Source organism: Melospiza georgiana, chromosome 10 (genome assembly GCF_028018845.1).
Source record: "Melospiza georgiana isolate bMelGeo1 chromosome 10, bMelGeo1.pri, whole genome shotgun sequence".
Classification (NCBI taxonomy): domain Eukaryota; kingdom Metazoa; phylum Chordata; class Aves; order Passeriformes; family Passerellidae; genus Melospiza; species Melospiza georgiana.
This window is the reverse complement of record NC_080439.1, coordinates 23,456,539-23,469,414: the sequence shown is the minus strand read 5'-3', so window position 1 is coordinate 23,469,414 and position 12,876 is coordinate 23,456,539. Positions and strand designations below refer to the sequence as shown.

The 12,876-nt window shown below is 43.2% G+C and overlaps 1 protein-coding gene across 1 annotated transcript; it reads left to right on the top strand.

Annotated features, from left to right (window-relative positions):
* The first annotated feature begins 9,561 nt into the window (after positions 1 to 9,561).
* Positions 9,562 to 12,223, top strand: OTOS (otospiralin). The gene is made up of 3 exons (XM_058031520.1): positions 9,562 to 9,613; positions 9,954 to 9,980; positions 12,039 to 12,223. Exons 1-3 carry the CDS (start codon positions 9,562 to 9,564, stop codon positions 12,221 to 12,223), a joined length of 264 nt encoding a protein of 87 aa, XP_057887503.1.
* Positions 12,224 to 12,876: the final 653 nt, after the last annotated feature.

Genomic DNA, 12,876 nt, shown 5'->3' with positions numbered 1-12,876 from the left:
TGGGGTCTGAGGGCACCAATATAACCCTAAAGGCCTCCAGCAGCTTCCCCTGCAGCCTCCTGCCATGCCCTGCCCATGGTCCCAGGAATCATTTAAGCTCAGCCCAGGGTCACAGATCCTCGACTCTCTTTTGTGGGGATGTCAGTCTTTGGCTCTGCTACAGTGATGAGTGGTTCTGTTTTATGGCTCCTGCTTGTATGTTCAAGGCCTTAATCTATAGCAGGATGGTGTGAGTGCTGCTTTCCTGTAAGGGCTGATGGAGCCTGACTGGGGGGAGCAGAGGGTTGGGAATGTGGCAGGGGTTGTTTCCCTCCCCCTTGATGCTGTAAAGGTGAGTGCTGTCTGCATGGAGGAGGTAAGGTGCTCCTGGTTCCTGGTGTTGTAAAGAAGAAACTGATATATCCTTCAAGTCTGCTGGAATGTGCTTTTCACCTTTGTGGCTTTGGTCCTGCTTTTTATCTCTCTCCTGTCACCCTGATTTTTTAAGATTTTTCTAAACCTTGTGATGTTTACATTCTTGTAACGACCTTTCTCACACGGTTTCTGTAAATAACTTATTGGCTTGGATTCTTTTAGGGAAGAAGAGAAATTTGATAGACTGTTGGTTTGTCCAGTGTCACTTTCACCCTCCAATCCACTATCGCTTTTAGAAATCTATAAATGTTAGAAAATAACCTTGCTTTTTTTCACCTTGAGAACAGCAGCGTGTGCACTCATGTTGTTTTGTGTCCTATAGTGACAATCTCCTGCTGCAGCTTGTGACCGTGTTCACAGGGGCCTGAGGATGAGGGAAGAGACGAGGATCTGGCTCCATGTTTCAGAAGGCTTGATTTATTATTTTATGACATATATTATACTAAAACTATACTAAAAGAATAGAAGAAAGGATTTCATCAGAAGGCTGGCTAAACTAAGAATAGAAAAAGAAGGAATGATAACAAAGGCTTCTGGCTCAGACAGAGAGGCTGAGCCAGCTGTCTGATTGGGCGTTAATTAGAAACAACCACATGAGACCCATCCCAGATGCACCTGTTGCATTCCACAGCAGCAGATAACCATTGTTTGCATTTTGTTCCTGAGGCCTCCCAGCTTCTCAGGAGGAAAAATCCTAAGGAAAGGATTTTTCATGAAAATATGTCTGCAACAGCAGCTGAAGTTTGACCTCAAATTGCAAGCGTGCCAAACCCGAGCAGGCTCTGCCGTCCCGCTGTGCGAGCATCTCGGTGTGTGTGAACATCCCCCTCTGGGTGTGTGTGTGCAGCATCTCTCTCGGTGTGTGAGCATCCCGGTGTGCGAGCCGATGCCCGGGACAGCAGAGGGAGCCGCAGCCCCGCGCTGAGCCCCGGGCCGGGCTCGCTCTCCCCGGGCTGATCCCGCAGCACCTGGGTCTGTCCCCGCTTTGTGCGGGCTCTGTGCCCCACTGAATGTTTTTCCCTTTTCCCCTGTGTTTAACTGTATGCATCGAGGAATTTGAGAGTCAATAGTGCTGTTTTAACGTTTAATTTATTTGGTCCTGATATAACAGGTTCAGTCTTGTTCAACTGCACTGGAGTTTAGCACATCAGTCCAAACTAGAAGATCAAACATAATCTCTGCAACGTTGCTTGGTAAGGCCACTAATTTATAAGGGTAATCTCTGCCTTCAGTGTATAAGGCAATAATCTGAATAACCATAATTTACAAGCTCCTAGAGCTGTGCAGGGTTTGCTCTCCAGCTGCAGTGTCAGTACTGACCACTGTTACCCAGAAAACCTAGGGCAGAAGGTAGGTGCTTGTCACCATGATATTTTATGAAAAATCCCTTTGCCAGGGTTTTTCTCCTGAGAAACCTCAGGAAAAAAATGTAAACAATAATAATCTGATTGCTTGGAAGGTGGTTTGCAGGTTGTTTACTAACAGGTGCATCTTTGATTGGTTTCATGTCAATTGTTTTTAATTAATGACCAATCACAGCCACTGTGTTGGACTCTGCTCTGTCACAGGTTTTTATTATTCATTCTTGTCTAACCTGATGTATCCTTTCTCTTTCTTTAGTATAGTTTTAGTATATCATTCTCTTTTAATATAATATATATCATAATATAATAAACCAGCCTTTTGAGAACTTGGAGTCAATTCTCATCTCTCACCTCGTCCTGGGGACCCTCACAACACCACAACAGGTGCTGTTTTATTTTGGGATGGTGACTGATTATCTTCACCCTGTCAGTCTTTAAAACAGCAAAACTTTATAAGATGGATAAACAGAACAATTCTTTCCAGAACCACATGTGATGTTCCTTGGGTTTCCAACCTGCTCTGCTTGTAGCAAAGCCTGTGTGGTTTTTGGTCTGCAATGCTACAGCCACTAACAGGTCTCATTGATTGCTGGTATCAAATATACTGGCAGCTTGCTCACGTTTGAGATGGATTTTTTGTAATCAAGCTCATCTCTTCATCAATCTGGTTAATCAATTTTATGGTCCCTAGGGCAGAGCTGCTTGTGGACAGGTATAACTGGTGATATTGAAGCAGCCTTGGCATATGAATCAAAGGGAAGAAAAGACCCTGAGTGTAAAGAAGCTTCTATTTATCCTACTGAAATCTTAACTTTGGTAATGAAATATTTAATGCACTTTTCTTTAAAGAAACATCTCTATGAAATGAAAACAATAAACATCTGCTGTTGGCTTAATAGCTTAAGTGTAGCTGGAGCATTCAATCAATCTGAAAAAATTGTGAGTATATTTCAAAATGGTGGAGGTTATTGCTATGATACATCTAACCTTAATGGCAATGGGAAAAATATATCCTCTCTTGAGAGTTCTTGAATAAACGTGTCAGTTTGTGACCAGTTTATCACATTCTCTCCTGAGTTCAGTCATCTGCGGCTGTGCTGAATAGCTGAGCAAGGCTAAAGCACAAAACTGACCAATTTACCCAAAAAGGTGCCTTGGATGAGCTTAGGCCTAAGGTGGGTGCAGGAAGGGTGTCCTGGTTCCCTTGCTGCTGGAATACAGCTGCTGCTGCTCCCTCTCACTCTCCCTGCAGCAGGATTGCTTGGCAGCCAGTGCTCCTCACTGCATGAACCTTCTGTGGTGCTGATGGGCACTGCCAGCTGTGTCTCCTGAGCAAACAGCATGCAGGAAACCGAGTGGCCTTGTTGGCTCTGATACTCCATTTTGCCTATAGCAAAAACAGCTTGAAATGTTACCAAATGCTAACCCAGTCTGGTGGCAGGTGGGGTGTGAGGTTCCTGTCATTCACATGTGTTGCAGACACCTTTTCATTAAAAATCTTTCCTTAGGATTTTTCCTCCTGAGAAGCTGAGAAGCCTCAGGAACAAAATGCAAACAATGGTTATCTGCTGCTGTGGAATGCAACAGGTGCATCTGGGATTGGTCTCATGTGGTTTCTAATTAATGGCCAGTCACAGTCAGCTGGCTCAGACAGAGAGTCTGAGGCAACTGCCTTTGTTATCATTCTTTTCCTTTCTATTCTTAGCTTAGCTGGCCTTCTGAGATGAAACCTTTCCTTCTATTCTTTTAGTATAGTTTTAATGTAATATATATCATAAAATAATAAATCAAGCCTTCTGAAACATGGAATCAGATCCTCATCTCTTCCCTCATCCTAAGACCCCTGTGAACACTGTCACACACATGAAAATTTGTAGATGGATGGTAGAAAAAGATTGTTGGTGTCAGTGATGATAGGAGGGGAGCAGTCAGCCTGCAGCTGTTCTTTGCTGGCTCAGGAACATCTGCTTGACTGGTGAGCAGGAGCACCAGACTGCTGGATTGTGCCAGAAAGGCTGCATGGACCCTGGAGAAAGCCAAAGCTGGTGCTTGGAGCTGCCCTGGGAGGGCCAAGGAGCAATGGGGGAGAACTGAGGATCCTCCTGGGGAGTGGCACTGATCAGGATGAGCTCCTTGGGAGCCAAGCTGCACTAGCCCTGATGCCTGCAGGATTACTCCCCTCCTTTGTTTCAGTACCTGCTGCTGCATGCAGCACTGCCTGCTGCCTGTGAACCCCTGGCAGCTCATTTGTGTGTACAAATATAACTTTCCTTCAGATAGAGCTTAAAATGATAAGTTGAAATAAATGTCTAATGCATTTACTTGTTGGCTCTTAAGTGTGATTGTTTTAAGTGTAGAGCTACTCCTTAACTTGGGTTTGTAACTCTGACCTTCCCAATTAGCTCTAGTACTTCTGCAAGTGGTTCATTCTCACTGGGCTATCTAATCACACTGCATTATTCTGTTAATGGCTTTGTAACTATCTAAATCCATCTGCTATGTCTCCCCTCAATTGTTTCCAGGGGCTATGAGTATCAGGATGATCAAACCCCTTTCTGGCAGGAAAGCTGTCTGTTCACAAGAACTGGAAATATGTCATGTTTCAGTAAAACTGACTGTAAGATCAAGCCCAGGCTCAGCCTGGGAGCTCACCTGGCCCAGCAGCAGAGGGTGTCAGAGCAGTGAGACACAGAGCAAAAGTGCAGAGCAGCTCTGCTGCCAGGCCAGGCTCAGACTCTGCAGCCAGGACACTGTGTAATTGATAATACACCGTGACAAGACATTCCACAGCTGTATCAAACACCACTACCTTTTGTTTTGAATAAGCTGTTGTCAGACTAATTTGGTATCTCTTGGTAGAAATCAAGGTCTTGTCATCCTTTTGCTGGCCTGAAGAGTCTCAGTCTGCTTTAGTTGGTCCATTTCTGTTAATTTCCCCTCACACTCTTTGTATCCTATCTTGTTCAGTCATGACCTTCTGTTATGTGAGACCAAAAATGCAGGCAATATTCAAAATGGGACTAACTGGCACAATGGCAAAGTGATGCCTTATGGGTTTTGTTTCCTGTCTTCTTATTTGTCTTTTTGTCTATGACTGAGCATTAAAGAACACTATACCACACCTCTCTTTGGTAGCTCCAAATCTAGTTTGAGTGGAAATGGTCAGAAACCCCATCCCTTGAAAGTGGGAGAAAATTACAGTTACCTCATTTTACATTTACTGGTCACTTTGTTACTTGGCTTCTTAGTACTTCCTTACACCTGTCTGAGCAAAGCATATTCTAGTCACAGGAATCTCCTCTTGACCTGTATTATTTGGACAAATTGCTGGAGGAAATAATCAAACATTTGTTGTTCGTTGTTTTCAGGGGTGGTCAATATATCACTGTCATTAGTAGTTTCTGATGTACAGAAATGTTGTAGCCCTATGGAGAACATTTTGTCTGCTCAGCTCAAGGGCAGAGCACTTCAGATGCATCTATTAGTCCTATTTAGTTTTTAGATAAGTTCCTATGGAGCTCTGCATGCACTTGCTTTTGTCTATTGATTAAATAAGAAAGATTTAAACAGAGTTTTTTTTTCAGTGCCTGGAGCATTATAGATTTGTGTGTGTGTGTGACAGCAGCCTAACATAGCTATTGAGAAAAGAAAGGCATCCATAAACTTGCTTTTATGTATTCCTTTCTCTTTGTTTCAAGTGAATCGACAAGGGGAGCTGGATTGCTCCACAGGGGCTGGCTCTGGTGAAACAGCCCTGGTAGCAGCAGCCCTTCTGAAGGCAGGCTGGCACTCCAGCACTGCTCCCCACCGAGCCACACAAACACCTGTGCTGCCCAAACTGCATTCCCCTATCCCCAGGGGAATGTCCTCTGTGCTCCCATTGATTTCTGTCTCTGGCACGGCTCTGTGTGGGATTTTCTGGCTTTGAGAGCCATCTACAGAAAGTACATATTGATTGGGGTAGGGAAAAACAACAGCCCTTTCTATCGTGCAGCAAAGCTTTTCTGAGTGAGTGGCCTTAGCTAAAAACTGTATGCAAACTTTAGAGTACAGAACCTGAAGAACTTCTTGTCAGCAGGAACAGCAGCTTTTTGAGCTAATAGGCTGTTCTGAAAAAGGAGAACAGGAAATTTCTTTCCAAAATAAGTAGAAATTAAGACACTGAACTCATTAAGCAGCTGCCCTGTTAAGTGCTGTGGTGTCTGCTGAAATGTGGCTGCTGCTGAGCAGGATTTGCATTTGTGGGCACCATGGCATCTCCAATTACTGCTCAGCAGTGAAGAAGCCTGCAGGGCAGCAGCTATTAGCAGAGGGCTCTGCTAACTGATCCATCCACTTGTGCTGGACACTCAGTGCTGTTACTTTAATTGCCCTCTGGGTTGAGTTTGAAAAAAGGAAAAGTGCTCCTAGAGAAAGAAAAGGGGGGAAATATGATTAAATGAATGTGCTTGCAGGCTAGAAAACCTGCAAGTCAGAGCACCATGTGTTCTGGGACCAGCCAGGAGCACACTGCACTGTTTGGCACACACTGAACCCAGCAGACACAGTCCTTCAATCAGCTGATGAGAACTCATCAGTTTTTCTCTAGTCCAACACTGTGTTTAAAACAGACTCAGCTGGGACAAGCAGTCATGTACAGCAACAGAAGTGTTGATAGAAGAGGTTGTAACCTGTGATGCAAGCTGCTTTCAGTGCTAAGTCATATCCTCTTTTTATCATTTCCTAGGTCTGCTTTAGCATGGAAACCCTGAGAATTTATTCATATGTGCACTAGCAAGGGGAAAATTTTGATTTGAATTAAGCTGCAAGTGTGTAATTGTTAGAAGACTGACATACAATGTCAGATCAGAAATCCTCCTGGCTCTGGAAGTAACTCCAAGCTTCAAAAGACAGAATAAGAAGGTGTAAAGGAGTTAGGTGTAAAGGTGTGTGTCAGCCCAATAGCTATGGAAATCTTCCCAAGATCATCCAGTGTTGTGGCAGATCATTTTGTGATCAGATAGACCCTGAATCTGATAATCTCTGTGACTTTGTCATCCTCCTACAATGCTGTTAATATCTCAAGAGGAGAGCAGCAGGATGTGACTACATCAGGAGCATCATTATTCTCCTTTGTCATCATCCAAAACACGTTATCTCACCTCCCACTTGGAACTACACCTGGTTTGTCACCAGCGAAAACAAAGAGCTACTGATGGATGTGCACAGTAGCAGCTTTATGGCAATTATTCAATTACAGCTGATGACTGCTTTGTGTGTGTATCAGCACACCTCAGTGCTTCTGGTTTTTATTGGAGCAGGATATGCAGTCTAGGCAGTGAAAGGGAAAGCCTGGCTCTGCAGGGAGCACTGCTGGGTGCACACAGGTACATGCATGCACAGAACTCCAAGGAAGTGCCTTTTCCCACCACAGCTGCTGCAGCCCAGGTGAGGGGGTGAGGTGCTGCAAGAACAGCCCTCCTACAGGCCTAGGAAATACATACTAAGCAGGAGGATTAAAGCCTTTCAAAGATTGAATTGCTTCTGCTTTCATAATATTTTTCTTTTCACACTCCACAAGACTTGGCACAGCCTAGTGTGCTACAAAGCACCCATTTTCCCCCTTACTCAGAACATCTTGAATTAATTCTTGGCAAAACTATCTAACTCTGTGTGTAGATAGGAACAAACTCCAGCCAAGCTGGGTCCTCCTGCAAGGCCACTCACCTGGCTCTCTGTGCTCCAGGGCTTTGTGAGTGCACACATTTCCCCTGTGCTCCTGTGGCAGATGGGTGATGTGGTACAGCCAAGGCACCGATGTCAGGAGCCGTGCACAGAGTTGGGAAATGCAGGTACCTGGAAGTGACACAGAGAAATGCTTTTGTAGACCATAAAGACACTGAAAATGCCCAGCAAGAGAGTGCAGCTCAGATCAGCATGTGTACAGTCAGATCTCACAGCATGAAGGTACACAGTGAGCTCTGCACTGGCTTCTCAGGAGCACCTCTCAAGAGAAGCAATATCTGGAAATTGATGGTATCAGTGATATTTTGTTCAATGTCCGGGACGAATGAGGAGGAGGACTCTGTCTTATCAGAAGGCTAATTAATTACTTTATTATACTATATTATTTTATATTATATTACATCTTAATTGAATCTGCTCAGCACTTAACTGCTCAGAATCTTGTGACTGTCTGCTGACCCACAGTCTGCACACACCTGGCCCTGATAGGCCAAGGAAACAAAACACCATCACTTTGGGTAAACAAAAAATATATATATAGTGTATATATATATATATATATATAAATATATATATATAGTGTGTATATATATACATATAGTGTGTGTATATATATATATATATATATACACACATATATATATCTATAATATTTCAAAATTTCTATATTGCATTCTACTTTGGCACAAACACAGGCACAGCAAATGAGCTAAGAACTGTTTTGATCATTCTTTTTTCTGCTTCTTTCACTGCTTCTCTCAGGTTCAGAGAATGTGAATCCCACAAGCTGGAGGTTTGGCCAGATGACCTGAACTGCCACATTGTTGAGAAGCATGGAGATGCCCAATCTGCCTGTGAGTCACAGAACACTTTCTGCTGCACCTTAGTCCCTGACCACACCTGCTGCCATCAGGGCTTGTGTGCTAGATGAAAATGAATCAGGTGTACATGACAACTGAATATTCTCCAAATCTTGTCTCCCTTTCAGGCTTCTCAAAGTGCTGGATCCATACAGCAACCTGCACAGGCTGGAGCCCAAAGCACCTGCTGGGTGTGGGAGAGGAATCCTTCCAGGAAATGGGTATGATGTGAAAATGAATTTCAGTGCACACTATTGACCCTCTGAAGGCACCAGCACCATCAGCATGGTCCTCAGGGACCTCCTTCTTTACTCTCTGTAACCCAATTGATTTCAGTGGCCACTCACTGCCTGGTACATTTTAAGGTCTAGATTTTAAGGATCCTAAATAAGAATATAAAGCACTGTCAAGAATTTCTGGGATTTATGACTGAGTTGGAGAGGGAACTCAATATCCTTTTAGCAATTTGCTCAGCTAACATTTTAAAAAATCTATTTGGCTGAAGGGGCAGAAAGAAATCAGGAGGGCAGAAACTGTAATACTCACTGAATTTGCTTCTGTATTTTTTCCCTCTATCTTCCAAAACCAAATGTTATTGCTCAAGTTAATTCTGATTTCCTCTCAGAAACTGACCACTGTCTCTTCCATGGGCAGTGCTGAAATAAAATGCAAATGTGAGCAGATAAAATACCTGAAGAAAACAAAATCAGATTGGTGTAGTAACTCAGTGACGTTTCCCTCCACCCTTCCTTACAAAGCACTGCTATTTTACTGCAATAAAAACTCTTTTGGAGTTTTTGTGGCTGACTCAGAGCTGCAAAAAGAAGAAGAAGAAAAGAAAAGAAACAGAAAGGTAATTTCCAAAGTGAAATTAAATTAACCACAAAATCAAACATTTCCAAAGACAGTTGATTTCATGTCGATTCAGAGGCACCTTTTGGATTTATGCCATCTAAAACCAAAATATCAATACACATTTCAGGACTGATGGTTTTTCAATGCTCTGTGTTGCACTTCAGAAGCTATAAAAAATATGATTGGATTTTTTCATGCCTAAATTAGTAACTAGAATCTATTTTGGAATGTATTCTTCTATTAAAACAAGAAATAATTGAGTTTGCATAATTATTAACCTCTTGTAATAATCCTCAATTGTACAAATTACTTTTCAGAAACACAAGCAGTTTCTTGCAGACAAGATGACATTTACTGGCTTCTTTATCATCTGTATGCTGATGAACATGCTAACAGGTAAGATTACTACCGAATTTATTCTTGTTTATTTTTTTCAAGCCCTCAGAAATATTTTATTACAAATACAGTATCTTCTATTTAGTGTTGCTGACATTTTAATCCCAACTGTTCAGGCTGTGAGTTCTGACAGCCAGACTGAGGTGGTTTGTAGCACTCATTGCAAACAGGGAATTCCTTGCTCTGTTGTTCAAGAAACAAAAATCTTCTGGCTACACAGAGGGGCCAATGTGGGCACTAAAAGACTTGTGATCTTCTAGTTATACATGGAAAATGTTTGGTTAACAGAAAGTCTTTCTGTGCAGGAGCTGGTACTGATGTGTTTGCTCTTTACTTACAGATGCCCGATCCATCCAGGATGGAGATGGTAATTCCTAATGTTTTTTTATTTCCTTTGTGTCACTAATATTTAGGAGAGTAATTTGTAACTCCCAGACTTGATGCCCAGCAATGACTTTGGCAGGAATGCTTATTAACCTCGGTGGACTGAGGAAAAGCTTTCAATTAGTTCTGGTGAATAAAAGAATAGTGAATTTTAAAAAATCCTGTAAAATTTATTAAAAGGTGGTAACATATTAATGTATAATAACAGAGCTAATATCCAGTCTTAAAATGAAAAGGGATTACAGTCAAGTCACTAATTATGTTGTACAAAATCCTAACTGGAATGCACCAGACTTAGATATGTATAGGGCATCTGAGAATTTTGTCTGTCCTGAACCACAATGCTGTATGTGTATCTGCTTTTTGGCAAGAGATACCAGCTTTCATGACAAAAAGCTTAAAATTTACAAATTGCCACAAATCCAATTAGAGAAATGTTGGAATAAATCCCTTAGCACAGCTACCCTGTGGTTCATGTCACTTTGTGTGATTAGTCCATTGGATTAGTGTTTGCCTTTGATTAAAAAAACCCTCAACACCCTAATGATGTTTGCACTCGCTTACTGATGATTCTATAATTTAACCTTTTTTTGGCTTTTCAGACAGAATTCTGTCTGAAAACAGAGTTGCAGAGAAGTATCTGCAATAACCAAACACTGCCAGCAGCATCTCCATTTCACAAATATACAGAAATCATCATAACAGATATGAACAGAACAAATACATAAGAAAGTCTAATATGATTACTTATCATTCAAACCTTTTTTATCCCTATGCTCCATTCTATTTCTTTAGGAATAAATCTTTTTAATATATAATCTCTAAAATATTTTAATATATCATCTGTGTTTGTGTACAGCAAATATTTTTGTGGCAAGCTTTGCAACGTTCAGGAGAGGCTGCATCAATCTAGAATTAGAACCCTGTTCAGGCAGTGTCCTGTTGCTCTCATTACCAGCAATTATTGTTTTCTTTCACACTGGGCCAAGCAGCAGCCTGCAAAGTGAATCTGAGGTCAGCTGGTATAAACAGTGGGTTCTTCTCTGCAGACAGCATTTGGCTGGTTCATTTGGTTTGTTATGTGCCATCTGTGCCTGCACGCTGCAAACTTTACTCAGTAAAATTAAAGTCTGACAACAGGATTGTTGAAAGCTCTTAATTCCTACTGAAGACCCTGGCCCCAAGCTGAGTGCAAAGACTTTCATTCATCTAAATGGGCTTCAAATCAAAATAAAATACTGTGTTTAGCTTCACTGCACTGAAAGACATTTGTGACTGTGCTCTCAGCTGCTGTTTACATTTTATATATGCTTCTCTGTTTGCCGATATTTGGGCCTGGGGTGGTTGGTTCTTGTGTTTTCAGAACTGATTTTGTTGTGCTGCTGAATTGTTAATCTTGTTTCAATGCCTGTATCACATTCTGGTACTGCTAGAGCAGCCCCAAATGCAGCAGCTGTCCCCCAAGTGGCCTTTCCTCTCCATCCCTGTGGCTCATTTCCTACAGTGCCCTGAGGAGAGGCACAGCTCTGCAGTTCCAGGCAGTGTCAGGGCAGTATGGCCCCAATCCCTGGGAGTTCTGTGGGCAGTGTGCCCAGCTGCAGGGGCACAACATAGAGGGTGGTGCCTTATTCCTTATATTTTTCTATGGGGCAAAGCAAATTATGTGGAATGAGGAAAAATGGCTTTCGATTGCAATCGCTCCTTGCTTTGAAATAACCAGCAGCGTTCTAGAAATGAAACCAGCCTAATGAATTCTTGAATTGGTGTAAGTGTGGATGTGTCCCTTCTTTCCTGCTCCCCATCTCGTCCCAGTCTGTCACTCTGGGTGCATCTGGAGCAGGGAGTACTGGCTCCATTTTCTGCACAGTGGGTCACAGAGAGGGGTCAATGTCTCTCCTTGCCTCTCTCCTGCCAGAAGAGCACACCAGCCCCCAAAGGGAACTCACAACCCCAAACCATGGTGGCTCCAAGCCCAACCTCTCAACAAAAGCGCTTCGTATTATAGTAATATGCAATATTTTATTTTGGTTGGGTTTTTTAGATCCCTACCAGGATGCTGCAGCCTTGCCCTACTGGCCCTTCTCATCCAATGATTTCTGGTCCTATGTGGAATATTTCCGGACCTTGGGAGCCTACAACAGGATCGATGACATGGCCAGAGCCTTCTTTGCCCAGTTCCCTTTTGGGAGCCACCTTGGATACCACGTGCGTGACCACGAGCACTGAGAGCCTCGCTCAGCTTTGCCAGAGCTGCTGCCCAGGTGTTTGGGTGAGCACCTGCCTGCCACTGAACACACCTGGGCTGCCCTCACCTGCTTTGTGACACCACAGTCATGTGCAGCATTTTATGGCTTCAGTGAGTCTCTTTTTTACCATTTCTTGTAAAGGTGTTTGCATGAACACCTGACTGCCAGCAAACACATCTGCACTGTGCCTCAGCCACTAAGTGACAGCCGTGTGCAGCATTTCAGGCTTTAAATTAATCCCTTTTTTACAATTTATGCTTCTGTGTGACACAATAAACTTGTTCATTCTGCTGCATGGCTTTGGGAGGTTTTCTTTAACAGGTGATGCTCTCAGCTTCATCTCAGGAGACTGCTCTCTGTGCAGAGGAGTACATGAGTACAGGAGTTATTCAACCAGTGCACCCAGTTTGGGGGCTGGAGGGGCTGCCAATATCAGTTACACCCACCTCATTTGCAAGCTGATGCCTCACTGAGGCCTGTAGGGGCACAGGGCCTGCCATCGCCACAGCAACAAGGCATGGGAGAGCAAGATGGCGGCCTCCATTGCTGGTCACCATGGCCACAGGGCATGAGGGAGCAAGATGGAGGCCTCGATCACTGGTCGCCATGGTGACGGAGGCATGGGGGAGCAAG

Coding starts and splice junctions, on each gene's coding strand:
- OTOS (XM_058031520.1), top strand. CDS start 9,562: ATGACATTTACTGGCTTCTTTATCATCTGTATGCTGATGAACATGCTA. Junction 9,614..9,953: donor GCTGATGAACATGCTAACAG/GTAAGATTACTA, acceptor CTTTACTTACAG/ATGCCCGATCCATCCAGGAT. Junction 9,981..12,038: donor ATCCATCCAGGATGGAGATG/GTAATTCCTAAT, acceptor TGGGTTTTTTAG/ATCCCTACCAGGATGCTGCA.